General features: G+C 37.1%; 2 protein-coding genes across 2 annotated transcripts; both read right to left on the reverse strand.

The window, feature by feature from the left end:
- Positions 1–155: 155 nt before the first annotated feature.
- Positions 156–9,265, reverse strand: LOC132177361 (heat shock protein 90-5, chloroplastic). Its single transcript, XM_059589642.1, has 19 exons — positions 8,833–9,265; positions 8,227–8,300; positions 7,893–8,018; positions 7,716–7,809; positions 7,520–7,603; positions 7,284–7,427; positions 6,711–6,827; positions 6,268–6,315; positions 6,108–6,182; positions 5,820–5,924; positions 5,571–5,711; positions 3,842–3,934; positions 3,592–3,669; positions 3,249–3,503; positions 2,812–2,914; positions 2,528–2,702; positions 2,300–2,405; positions 826–915; positions 156–732 (listed from the first exon to the last, which is right to left on the reverse strand). The coding sequence occupies exons 1-19, from the start codon at positions 9,100–9,102 to the stop codon at positions 529–531; spliced, it is 2,382 nt and encodes a 793-aa protein (XP_059445625.1). The 5' UTR covers positions 9,103–9,265; the 3' UTR covers positions 156–528.
- Positions 9,266–10,664: 1,399 nt separating this feature from the next.
- Positions 10,665–13,872, reverse strand: LOC132177814 (uncharacterized). The gene is made up of 6 exons (XM_059590277.1): positions 13,201–13,872; positions 13,053–13,089; positions 12,200–12,436; positions 12,052–12,099; positions 11,090–11,529; positions 10,665–10,980 (listed from the first exon to the last, which is right to left on the reverse strand). Exons 1-6 carry the CDS (start codon positions 13,500–13,502, stop codon positions 10,908–10,910), a joined length of 1,137 nt encoding a protein of 378 aa, XP_059446260.1. The 5' UTR covers positions 13,503–13,872; the 3' UTR covers positions 10,665–10,907.
- Between the last annotated feature and the right edge of the window lie 701 nt (positions 13,873–14,573).

Here is a 14,573-nt window from a genome sequence, read left to right on the forward strand (position 1 = left end):
ATATGTCCAGAAATTAACTCTTCTCAAGACCTTGAAAAAAAAAAAAAAAAAATGGCAAATAACATCATCCGCAATAGAAGTCATGGACCATCCGGCAGAGAGGTTTTTGATAGCCGTGATAACAGAGCGAGAGAATTCGGCCACTACAGCCAACCGCAAGTAATCTAATTCACTCTCCATATTATTCTGGAGCAAATGGTTGTTTTCCAAGTACAATAGCCTTGCCCTCTAAGCTCTAATTGCGAAGAACAATAAGGTAAACACGTTTCAGATGGTTCTAGAGATAAATGTCTTGCTAGTTTGTTAAAACAGTGAACTTTCTTTAACTCGTACCAGAACCAAATTGACAGGTATTCATTAGTAAAACCTACAGCAAATTATCCATAGCAGCAAAACTGTTTCTTTTCCCACAAGTTAATCAGCATCCCCTCTCCACCCCCTTTCTTTTCTTCTCTGCTAATTCTCTTTCCAAGCATTATTCTTTTAACAATAATGAAACAAAGCCAAAAATTGTCCTCCAAAAGACATTTAATCATTCCAAGGATCATTCTCTGCCCTTACTTCAGATGGTTCAACCACTTCTGTTTCTGAGGCTTCGATAACTGTTGCACCAGATTCTGAAGCAGCTTCTGATGCGTCAGCCTCTTCCTCCTCTGATCTGCCCCATCTTCCTCCAAGGGCCATTGCCATCATCTCATAGATTTTATTTCCCAACTCAGCTGGGCTGTCGGGCTGTATCATTCAAGCAAAAAATTCAAATAATGTCGAGCTACTTTAATTCATGCATAGCATGTAATAAGAGAGAAATTTTTGGTAAGCCCTTACTGAGAATCCACTGGAGATCAATGCTGTATCAAACAAGAGGTCAACAGCTCTCTTGGCATCGGTGCTTTCAGGTGCGTTCTTGCATGCAGCCTGCAAGTAGAATAACCAATACCATTGTTGGTCAGACTCGGGAGCAATTTTTTTTTGTGAATGGGCAAGATAAGTATCATTAAAGCAAAATTAGATACATGAGAGGGTGAAGACCCAACAAACACCCCAGTAAAAAACGTAAAAAATAAAAAATAAAAAATAAATTGGTAATGAGCTAAGCCTGATCCAGTATCTCCTTGGCCTGACAGCCAAGAAATGGGCCACCGAAATGGCAGTTTTTGAAGCAACCCAAGAAATGAACTGCTTGGAAAGACGCCTGCAGCAGCAACAAGGGAGTGAGGATACCACAGATACCACAGCAAGAAAAGATTGCTCTAAGATCGACAGCGCTGAAAGTGATGAAGAGGATCTCCACTCCTATTTTCAGTGAGAGGGTTGCCCAGCTGTTGTTGCGAGACGGACATCGAATCTTACAGTCTCCATAGGCCAAAAAGAGAGGCACCGGCTAGGGAGAGGCAGAGAAGAAAGTGGAGAAGAGAGGAGATATATATAAAAGCAACAGATCAACCACCTGGGGTGGCGGCTCATGAGGTTCACACATGACAGAGTTGTGCATGAGATGCACGATGCAAGGGACGGAGAAGAGATGATGGCGGTGGGAGGGAGCATGGAAGGGAGGCAGGGGTGGAAGACGATAGATCTGACTTCCAAAAACCAAAAAAAAAAAAAGAGAGAGAGAGAGAGGGAGAGAGAGAGAGAAAAGGAAGGGGTGAGGGAGACAAAAGGCAGGAAGAGAGGAGAAATCTCTTAGAGAGATGGAGAACATCTCCCTCTGAAAAAAAGAGAGAAGTGTGTAATAGAATCAGGAGCAGTTATTATTCAACTTAAGTCTACGTTTAGACCCTTAGCTCCCTTAAAGTCAACTTCGATGTTGCCATCAGACCCAGCTTTGCTGTAGCTGCTGCTACCCTCAGAGACCACAAGGGCAACTTCCTCGCTGTGAGGACTCAAAAGCTTCCCCCATGGAGGAAGCCAATCTAGGAGGAGCACATGCTACACTCTTGGCAGCCAACCTGCATCCTCTCATGGCTGTTCTTCCCTTCTAATTGAAGGTGACTCACTGCTCACTATCATTGCCATCAAGGACCCTCATCTCTTTGAGGATGGGGCTTCGCCAGCACCTGCTTCCCCTAAGGGAATGGACTGCTTTTAAATCTTCCAAATGTGCTAATTTCTGTGCACATCAAGTAGCAAAATGGGTCACTTATACCCCAGTGTTAGGAAGCATTTCCACTAATTCCCTCCTTCACAACTCTGTTAGGATTAGGAGTATAAAAGATACCTCCATTGTAATTTCCTTTTTTTCCCAATTAGAATAGGAAGAAAAAAAGTCTACATTTAGCACCGAGTTAAATGGTCTTACATTGAGATCTTTGACTATGGGATGATCTGGATTAACTTCCAATATTCTCCTTCCCCTCATGAACTCCAAACTAGAAGTATCTCCAAGAGCTTGAGCCTTCATCAATCTACAAAAGGGTGCAAAAGAAAATTACTCAAACCTTCATTGAATAAAGTATGATCAATGCGTCTTGAGGATCAAGGAAACTTGTCATGATTACATATTGTGAACACTAAAAGCACAACTAACCTTTCCATATTAGCAGACCATCCAAACTTGCCAGAAACAAGCACACAGGGAGATGAGCTTAGACGCTTTGAGACTTGAACTTTTGCTACCTTATCACCAAGTTGTTGCTTTATCCAATCACAGAGAAGATTGTATTCTTGCTGTGTTTCCCTTTCTTTCACCTCATCCTCATCACCTGGTATAAGACAGAGTCACGAGAAAGATGCACAACAAAATCCCAAGAGATACAAGAATTAAGATCAAGTGTCACCAATAATCTCACAGGAAATAAATAAAGTACTAACCAAGCTCTAAGTCTTCCTTGCTAATGTCAACAAATTTCTTTTCTTTGTACGTCTGCAGGTTCTGGATGGCGACTTCATCTATAGGTTCAATTAAGTACAGAACCTAAAATATATACCCCATATCAGTAAACCGGAAAGGATGTAATATCAAATAAATTTTCCTATACAAAAAGGAAAAGATGCTTAGCTAACACTTCCGCAACTCTTTTTCATTTACATACATAACTTAGTCTTAGCCAATTCTAATTACAAGCACTCACAAGCAAAAGACAATTATTTAGCATTCAATCTAAATTTAGGTTTTCCTTCAACCATTTCTAATTAACTTATTAAAAAAAATCTTCTCTGACAATTTGTTCTATAGCCTTGCAACCCAAATTCCCTTCGTATGTAATAAGCTTATTATGGGCTGAACAAAATTCAAAAAGAATGCATACCTCAATGTCTTTTTGAACCAACTTCTCCAAGAAAGGAGCAGTCTTCGCACTTTTCAAGCTGTCTGTTGCCAAGTAATAAATGGCCTTTTGGTTTTCACCCATGTTTTCAACATAATCATCTAAGCTTTTCGGCTCCTCCTCACTTTTGGAAGTGTAGAACCGCAACAATGGTGCTATGCGCTTGTGATTTCCAGTGTCCTCAACGCATCCTAACTTTATGAACCTGCCAAAGTTCTCCCAAAATTTCTTGTAGTCCTGGAACCAACATATTTATTCTCTCAGTCCACAAAGAAGCCTCAATTGAAATTGAAAAAAGGATAGGCAAGGTTTAACCGATATGGACCTCTTTATTTTCACTTTCAGAGGTCTCTTGAATCATGTCAAATGTTTTCCGGACAAGTCTCTTTCTCATTATTCTTACCTGAAAGTATCAAACATATGGAAATAAGAAGCATGCGATTATATCTTGATTCCAGGAAATCATAAGCCACTGATAACTGAAACAAATACACTCACAAATTGTAAACTAGTTCTACCATAATGTATACATGTATTTTGTGTATCTACATCAATGTTGACAAACTCAATCTTACAATTCTGCTTTCTTGAAGTATCTCTCGAGAAACATTGAGAGGAAGGTCATCTGAATCCACGACACCCTTCACAAAGCTCAAGTAGCGCGGGAACTGCAAATTAAAACACCAAAAATTTGATCAAGTCCAAGAAGATATCAAAAGGTAATGCAATCAAGCATCAATATGCAACACTTATCACACACAAGAAATCAAATCTCTTAAAATAAAATGGCTGACAACTTGTATTTTTATTCTTATTTGCAGAAGATTGAGAATGTGATTGCCAATAGTTTTTGGACCAAATCGCATCTGCTCCTTCTATCGGAGTAGAGGGTAAAACTATGAATTCAATCCAAAAAGGTAAAAAAAGAGGTGGATTCAACCATATAAAAAAATTAAAAAAGTAAATATCTTACAAATGTGAATTATTACAAACAAATAAGCTTATTAATAAAACACTCTTATTCCAAGGAAACTTAGGCAGACAAAAGACCGGCCATTGCTGTGTTATCAAACCCACTGTCACTCAATATAACTAAAAGGGGAAAACGCTTTTCACCATTTTGTAGGATACTTTTTCCTACTACAAACAAAAGACTGGCCATTGCTGTGTTATCAAACCCACTGTCACTCAATATAACTAAAAGAGGAAAACGCTTTTCACCATTTTGTAGGATACTTTTTCCTACTACAAATTTGGCATGTCATATACTTGAGGAAATGAGAACTTTTGAATCAGTGTCTGATACTCATTATAGCACTAAACACAAAGAAGAAAAATTCATTTACCTTAAAAAAAAAAAATTAAAAACGAAGTATCATACAATTTTATTGCAGTACATGGTAATTACCCTGTTGTCTAACTGTTCATTGTTCTTAAGAATTCAGAAAGTAAGGAGTGTGTATCTCATGTTTAATATTACCAACAAATACTCCTTGTGTTGAGCTTTTGCAAGTGGTACCGTCCAACACCTGGTCGTGTTGAAACAGGACTCAGATTTCCAAGTTACTGATAATAAGTTTTTTTAGCTTGATATTTGCATTCTTACTTCCATATCTCATTGAGGGGTTTCAAATCATTCCTTTCTTGAAAAAACATAACCATTTTCATCCAAAAGCTCCCTTCGGAGTTGATAGTCTCATTCCAAAATTGACATCATGTTGCTAATTAGATACCTTGAAGTATCCATGTTGCATTTTTTAGTTCCCTCAAAATAATTTGCTTCTTGCACTCATAAGCTTAAGACGGGAAACATTCCAAAAGTTAGTAGTAATTTAGCTTTCTTTAAAGTAGAGATTTAAACAATATCTTTTCAGTTCAGTGAGCCACAAGGTCTGCAATTAAACTGGGAATTGACACATTACTCTATTTTCAGCAGATATCCAGCTAATATGTTCAACCGTGTGAATAAAATTATCCACGTAATTATTGTGATTATTATGCATATTATTACATGCTGTTAGAATGTCATATCTCTCCATATATCTCTGACTATAACATTTAATAAGAGAATAATGGATTCAAAAATTGAAGCCAATGCCATCCTCAATGTCAAACCATATAGCTTTAATATGGAAGATTATATTTCTCTTCTAAAATACAGACATAATAGTTGCTTATTACCAATTTTCTCCAACCTATAACAAATTAAGTTTCCAGTACATGTGATAAGAGGCATTATTGACATAAAACTCTCGGCGTAAAGAGCAATTTCATCAAAACTCAAGTTAATATGGTAAAACTTACCAGCTCACCATCAAAATCATCTGAGATAAATACACGCTTCACATACAAACGTATATTCTTTGTTTTTGGATTAACCACATCATCATTGTTAAGCGGGCCCATCCCAGGAATATAGAGGACACTTCTAAACTCAACCTCACCCTGCACATTTTTCAGAGCAAAGTTAAAGTTGTAACTATATAAAAATAAATAAATTTGTAACTACAGATATCACGTGTACGTAAATAATTTATGAAAAATTCTACATACCTCGGTGGTGAAGTGAGTGTGTGCAAGTGGATCCAAGAATTCATTAAAAGTCTTCTTGTAGAATTCATGGTACTCATCCTTCTCGATTTCCTTTGGATTCCGCATCTACAGCACACCAGAATAAGTAAGATATAGGATATGAAACTAAATGCATGTTTTCTAATAAGTAAAACTAAAAGCACATCTGACCAAGAGACTGCAAAATTCAAGCTATTAATCCATAACTCCATAAAAGAAACTTAGTGCCATATATAATGACCTTGGAAACCAGATACAGCTTAAACTCACCCAAATTGGTTTTGTCTCATTGGTTAATTCCCAGTCCCAATACTTCTCAGTTTTAGTCTTCTTTTTCTTCTCGCCCTGGACAAAAATTACACTAATACATCAAATCCAAATTCAGAAAGAAAAGTGCAATGCCCACAATCAGGAATACCATGTTAATTACCTCTGGCTTTGATTCTTCTCCTTCTTTTGGTTCTTCCTCCTCTTCGACCTGCGCAAGTTCAAGTTAGTATAAAGACTGGATAACAAGCAGTTGCTTTATTGCATTCAAAACAAAGGTTTCTTAAACCATGGCTGATGAAGAGATACATTAGGATTATATCATGAGATCAAGACAATGGAACAAAATAATTGAGCAAGGCAAAATGACCTAGAAGAAAGATGTTAAGGGTGACAACTATTTTGATAACCAATACTCTACAAATTATTGGTAACACCACTGTTTGTCACTACATAAAGCAAAATAAAATGTAAAGAAAAAAGAGAGAGATAGAGGACACGTAGATACTTGTTTTACAATTAGATAAACATACTATGCACATATCCAAAATTTTCTATTTCACCAACAACCTTCCTCATGAGAGGGAAGAGTTTAAGGTATCTCACCTCAACAGTCCTTGATTTTTCTTGCCATGTATAGATGGGGAAGGAAACAAACTGAGAATAATTCTTCACCAAACCCTGAATCCGAGCCGGGTCCGCGAATTCATACTTGTCATCCGGCTGCAAGAAAAACAACAAAATGAGGGTGCTTTTGGCTTTCAGGAAGCTTATATTTAGGAGAATGAGCAATTAAATATTCTACCCCCTTTGAATAAAAATTATAAATTATAAATAATTATAAATTATAAATAAAATAAATAAAATAAAAAAATAATAATAAAAAAAAAAAAAAAACTATTAATTTGTGCACAGCACAGGATGACAGACAATGCTGATTCTCTTTTATTTCCCTGCTAACCTTCCAGCAACTGCCAATATACCCTCCTCCCTCGTTCCACATAAATGCAAATAGCATGGAATAATAACAAGGCAATCATTAAGATAAACAACAAGATCCAACATCTCACAAAGCTCCATTTACTAATTCTCTTTTCCATTCAAACACGAAGAGTCTGACAGGCACACGCAGAATTTCCATCATTTATCTCATTAGAAAATAAAAGAAGAGCTGCATACTCTTAAATAGAGTGTGATCTGCGTTCCGCGACGTAGGAGCTTTTCAGGATCAGTTTCTTCCTTAATCATATATGAGCTACTGTCAGCTACAGCTTCCCAAACATACTGCTTATCTGATCTTGGGCTCTTTGTAGACACGACAACCTAATTGTGTACAATGTAAACGAATTAACATCAAAAACTTTAAACAGGAACAGAAAATTCCACCAAGAGTATAACTTAATTATGCTAATCACCTTCTCAGAAACAAGAAAGGCAGAATAGAACCCCACACCAAATTGACCAATCAGACCATTGTCTGCCCCAAGTTCCTGATTTTCCTGACAAAATGTAAGGCTGGAACTGTAAGCTTCAAGAGCATAAAATAAAATAATCGAAGAGGAAAAAAATTTGTAGAGTAATGCAAACCACAGATATATGCAGTTAAAGTACCTTAAGAGCCTTTAAGAATTTTGAAGTACCACTCTGTGCAATAGTTCCAAGACAGTCAATGAGCTCTTCTTTGGTCATTCCAATACCAGTGTCTCTGCAAATTTAAGAAATCCCATCTCAAACAACCCCACTCAATTATCCAGGAAAAGATTCAACTGTAATTTAGCTTCACCATACGTTATAGTGATAGTCCCATTGTCTGGATCGGGTTTGATACGGATCTCTAGCTCACCAGCATCTCCAAGCAGAGAGGGTTCGGTCACACTTAGGAATCTCAACTTGTCTAAAGCATCACTTGCATTACTGTAACAGAAGACTAGAACTGTGTGAACATATAGACCAAAAGAAAATATCACCAGTCTCAGAATACCCATCCCTGCATATATCTAAAGCACACATTTACTTGAAAAACTAGAGTGTATATTGTATGAGCAGAAAGCGAGATTAGCAGTATTTCAGCGCAGAATGTATCACCGGAAGTGCGTTTGACTTGGAAATAGCATATGCTCACCTCACAAGCTCCCGAAGGAACACCTCCTTGTGGCTGTACAAACTATGAACTATCAAATCCAATAGGCGAGTGACCTGCAATTTGCTTTAATCGATCAACTTTCAATTCAAAAGTCATTACAAATTGAACCCTCAAAATCCCAGGAAAAAAAAAAAAAAAAAAAAAAAAGTAAAGGGTCCAATCAGTTAACAAGTTAAAGACCTCTCTAATTCTACAGAACGCACAAATTCCCCAACTACTTTACGTTATTCAAGAAAACCCAATTAGCTCGTCGGATTTATGCCCGAATCATGAACTTTTAGATTGAAAAAGTTAAATTCACATATTCATTTTCCTCAACGATAAGGGAAAAAACTGATATTGATTCTAGTAGTCTCATCATTTTTGCGCGCTGTTGTACAATTGCTGAGAAGCAGTAAAAAAAAGAGTAAAAATTGAAACAATAGCAAGCTTTGATAATCGGGTAGAGTTGCAGTTGTACAAACTCGGACTTCAACTTTCACTCCCATACTTTCTCAGAAACCAGACAAGGTGTAAACGATATACAAATCCAATTCACCCAAAACCTAAAAGGCCCAAAACTCAATGAAATTAGAAGAGACCCACCTCAGCTTGGTACTCATACTTCTCACCAGAAGTCTCCGAAGCCTCTTTCTCGGCCACGGCGGCCTCGCACCGCACATCGATTAGACTGTTCCTTCTCTCAAGCCTCCACTTCAATCCAGCACAATAGAAGCCCTTTCTGGGGCCATTTTGTGGCACAAAAGCACTTCTCAGATTCAAAACCCTGTTGCTGTTTCTCACTGAAAAGGGGGATGATGAGGGAAGCGAAGCCAGAGAAGCAGTGGCCAGGCCTCTGCTTAGAACTGGAGCCATTGAGAGCACGGTAGAGAGTTAAAGAAATGAAGCTATAGAACTGTATTTTGGGGGCCTCACTATCTTATGTGATGGGAGAAAGTGAGAGTTTTGCAAAACCCTCTAAAGGGTTTTAAGAGGGGAGAGTAGAGGGTTCTAGAAATTGCACAAGGATTGAAGGGGGCTTTGTGTTTGGAGCTATCTGTGAGGAATTGTGAGGCCTGGATGCTGCCATTTCAGCGTCCACAATATCTGCTTCATTTTCTCTTTTTTATTTTTCTTTAACGCATAAAAATCATCACTTCTAATATCAAAATTCAAGAAAATTCTTCAATGACGAACAATATAAATATTGTTAAACGTATTTTATTTTAACTTTGTTTTTTGCAAAAAAATTGCCTTGTCGTAACTAGTATGTATATAAATATTGAAACTAAAAAATAATGGAAGTAATTATAATTCTACAAAATAAATTAATATATAGTATTGTGCTTCGTGAATGATAAATGAAATGGCGTTTTTAATTTAAAATAAAAACCAATTTTTGTAAAAAATTATATTTTCATTAACTGCACTATAAAATTGCTGGTATACCACGTAGTAAATCTATTTGTGATAGACTGATAGGCCTCTTTTAGTTGTTAAACCGATCCATTTTCGATGCAACCTCAAGCCAATGAAACTTACAAGCAGGGCGAACACTATCCATTTTAGGCCAAACCTCACATGACCTTATCTAGGACAACCGAACCTAACCTAATTAGGTCGGCCGGACCCATTCAACTCAGATAAACAGGCACATAGTGCGTAAAGAGAAGTTATATTAAAGAATGGCGAAAGTGTGCATAGGAAAAGTAGGGGTATAAGTTAGCCTTTGAGTCTCTCCATTAACTAATTACATACGAGAAAACACTCATTAAAAGAGAATGACATTGGGTCATTAAGAGGTACACTAATTTTTTTAACCAAACACTTTTCCTCTTTCAATTTACTTTATTTTTCGAAGAAAATACCGTCGTAAGCATTGAAATGATCCATGTTGAACTACTGGTGGGACACTTTGATCGTTCTTTTCTCCTTATCTTATAGGTTTTCTTGATTAAGGGCATAGTGTGCAATCAACCGACTTCTTTAATTGTGATTTTTTCAAATCGTACATTTTGAAACGGTTAAACGAAACAAACACCAATCAATATTCCATTCGACATATACAAAAAGGAATGGAATAGCCCTTCATGCAGGTATGATCTATACACTTAAAGCTGCTTATGCCAATTTATGCAATGAGATTTGATATCTCTTCAGGAATTTGTTAGGCTCAGAAGAGTTGGCTTAGTAATGAGAATTTATTTGCATTTTTTATATTCTTATAAGCTCTTAAGTTTCCTTTGATAGGGAATACCATAACTCTTCATTACCACTTAACATGAAGCCTTGTAGAATCTAGTTGCTTGCAATTTGAGAAAATATGGGACATAAGCAAACCCGTCTGGAAACCGAATCACGCATTGGACTACTTGTTGGCACTGCTTGATTAGATGCAATGCTTGATTTCTCAGTAATGCAATAGCAGTGATGGGGCATTACTTGTTATTTGAGATGAAAGTCATTTTGCCAAAATAGACAAAAATTATAAATGAATTTGTGGAATCTGAAACAGACATTTTACTTGTGCCAGAACAACTAGCCCTTTAGCACCATTAACACTTAAAAATCTCTCTCACCTTTTGATATAACAATGAGTTGAACTTCCCAACCAATCAACCAAACGTTAGAATTCTTATAGAAATCTTGTGGCCCATTCAGAAGTACTGAATCCTTGAAAGTCAGGCCTCCAAAGCTGTCTGCCTCAAACAATCAACATTACACAATCCAACTGATCTCACCATGTCTCCCAACCTGTCATGGTCAAATGGTTCCAACAGTCGGTCATATTTATTTAGACAGCAAAAGTAAGCTAATGAAAAAAGCATAGAAAATTTCAGATTCTTGAACTAGTTCAACTGACCGGTCAAAGCTATTCCTTGCTCTCTCTGATTGATCTGTGCTGTTCCTGGCCTTTCCAGACCGATCCATACTCCTTCTTGACTTCTCCCTCTTGTCTGTGCTGGTTCTTGATTTTTCCCTATGGTCTGTGCTCAGCCTAGACTTTTCCCTCTGCCCAGTACTAGACCTGGACTTCTCTTTGTGCTCTGTGCTTGGTCTGGACTTTTGGTCTGTGGCACTCACTGAGTTCTCTGATTGTTCTGCACTTTCCCCAGCCACAATCTGCAGACGGGGTAGTTTCTCCACGGCTGATATGAACTTCCTGAGATGCTTTAAGTACTCTGGATAGAGTTCCAAGTTGCAGTGATTTCCTCTTTTAATCCACAAAGGTTCATACTTCTCTTTACAAAGCTCCCACAGCTGCTTACCATGGGAGAAATCCACAATTTCATCTTCAGTTCCCTGCCATTACCCAAAGGAGTATCAAGTGGAAACGCCAACTAGAATCCTGTAACTAAATGTGTCGAAAATTCAGGGGAAGAATTCTGGAATTTTATGGCTGTAGAAGTGCTGGTTGCTTGACTAACTAGCATGAAGTGGCTGGGTTTCTAGCCCTTCCCAAATTGTCATGTCAATTCATAGATCATGAAATGTTGAAAAAAGGTTGTCATTACATGACAATACAGAATCACATTCATATAATAAGTTTGAATCTGAAAAGCACAGATTGATAGACTTTTTTCAGTCTCTATACCCCTGTGCCAGAGAACGCCGGTTGGTCCATGGCCATACTTTTCATATCAGGAATTATTGATGATTTCTATGACAATAACTTATCTGAATTTCCATTTATGAGAAGGCAAGAACTGATATATATATATATATATATATATATATATACACACATTAAGTTGACCCGAGTAAATTTAACCCTTGTGCAGCTCAGGGACAATAATCAAAGGATCAAACAAAGGGTACACTTACATGAATGACCAGAACCGGGGAATTGACTAGTGGAATCTTATCAATGTTCTGCAACAGAAACAAAGGGTGCCTTTTAGTAAAAAGACATTAATATCTCATGCAAAACAACAAAGCTACAGTTTAAAAGGGTATTGAGGGGATCGAAAACCTTATATATGTCAAACCAGAATGTGCGCTTCACTGGGTACATGACACGCAGGCCAGACAAGATGGGACTGTGAAGAATTACAGCTCTCAATCGGGGCAAATGGGTAGCCAGTTCCAGAGCAGGTCCACTACCAACCGACTGGCCATACAAGATAGTGTCTTCCTCCTTCACTCCATATGTCTCTTCAAGGCATTTATAAGCAGCTTCTATGTCGGCATATGTGTCCTGCTCACTCGGCTAATAGGTACAGATATACCAGATAATTTAGTAGTCTGCTTCTTACTCATATTCAAATCTCTTTAACAACATTGGTAATTAACCAAGTTAGCGGCAGTGGTTTACAGGCAAATTACTTGTCATGACCTCATGATCTAAATTGGTTAAGAAATGAAATGGCTATAAAATTTTCGTGTTTTGAGTTGTTTGTTAACATATATACCTTTGAAAACAGAAACAAAAGACAAAAAACAAAGATAGGCCCTCAATCCAACATATTTATCACAGACTGCTCACTTTTGATTCAATTTAATGATCACTGATCAAAACATAACAAATAGTTGGCAATGAATCAATGACCAAAAAATAGCAAGTTTCTTTTCGTTCCTTATTGAATCAATTAAGCACATCAATGCAGAAGATTTTTGTACATTATTTTCATGGGGGATGCCACACAACATGGGTAACGCACCCAGATATTAGAATTATTCAAAGTTTGTATACTTTCTTCCTTGACCAAAAAAAATGGCATGCTGGGCTAATGACACGTGCCCTACCTTATTGTTTTTAACCCAATTTGATCGCCTATCATCCACAGATCATTTTAGAGGTAAAAATAGAGAGAATGTGTGTATACCTTTCCAGACGACTGTCCATATCCAGAATAGTCGTACCTGTAAACGCAGAGAAAGTCATACTGATTCTTTGACTGACTGGAAATTCAAGAGAAACAAATATCATAAATTTAATTGATCTATGGATCAAAAAATCGATTTAAAACTGACCCCATAAGATTTACGCCAAGGTGAAGGCTAAGCTCAGTGAAAATGTGATACATCTGGCCAAGATCAGCGGCATTGCCATGAGAGTAGAGCAGAGTCATAGATGCCGACGGGTTCTTCACGTACATGGCAACAATCTCATTCCCTCTCTTGGTGTTCAGCTTCAACACGTCCACGTCATCTCTCTGATGAACATCCGACATCCTCATTTTCCCAGTCGCCGCATCGACATATATGGTATAAGACGGCGGGTCCGGTGGAAAGAATGCGAATTTAGCGGCCATCGAAGATGTCGCCGACCCCATTTTGATCCCAAACAAGAAAAAAGGCACGGTTACGTGATATTAATTAATTAACTGGTTTGGACGAAAACCGTTGGTGAGACGGAGACCTGCATGGTAGAGTTTGGCCTAGCTTGAGAGAGAGAGAGATTTTGGAGTGTATGGGAATTCAAGAATCTGTGGTCTAATGGCTTATGTTTGGCTCCTGAGAAAAATCTTTAGAGCTTTGGTTTATGGGTAAGGGAGCGTGGAGAGAGAGAGAGAGAGAGAGAGAGAGAGAGAGAGAGCAGACAGAGAAAGGACAGAGACCTGGGAAGGAATTTTTGTCAGATTTTCCGCTAAGATTTACACAGAGAGAGAGACAGAGAGAGAGAGAGCAGACATGGAAAGGACAAAGACATGTTAAGGAATTTTTTACAAGTTAGTGATTTCCGCTATGTAATTTATTATGGTTATAAGTTACCTTGCAGTAGAAAGATTGGAGTAGGCGTTGTAAAAAATATATAATTTTTTTTCATATAAAATTAAATTTGAACCTTTTTTTTTTTAAAAAAAAATACTATAATAAATATACAAAATCTAAGCCAAAATCCAAAGGACATGAGCAAATACCAAAACTTTCCATAGATTTGTTGGATTTATTTATCATTATTTTTTTCGAGAAAAATCTTTTTAATCTAGTCGGATTAGATAAAAGTATGTTTAAAATGCATGTCATTTTCACGTACGCTTTTAAAAATATATATAAAAAGTATGTAAGAATAACATGCTTTTTAAGACATTTATCATTTTAATAAATAGTATTAAAGAATTTTTTTACAATCCAATTCGGTGAAAGTATTTATCTACAATCAAATAAATTGTCTAATTAGATTGCAATACTTGTGTATCAAAAGTCACTAATAGTTGAAAAATGATGTTGATCAACTTCAAATCCTTTTGAGAATTTTTCACGAATTTGGCAAAAAAAATATAGAATGATATAAAAGTAGGATTATGAAAATATGAAGGGGTCAAAATCATGGAATGAGGCTCTTGTGGACATAGCAATTAATTTATTAAGAAAGGGCCACACAAATAGTAGTTAATGGGTGC

This window comes from Corylus avellana, chromosome ca4 (assembly GCF_901000735.1).
Source record: "Corylus avellana chromosome ca4, CavTom2PMs-1.0".
Classification (NCBI taxonomy): domain Eukaryota; kingdom Viridiplantae; phylum Streptophyta; class Magnoliopsida; order Fagales; family Betulaceae; genus Corylus; species Corylus avellana.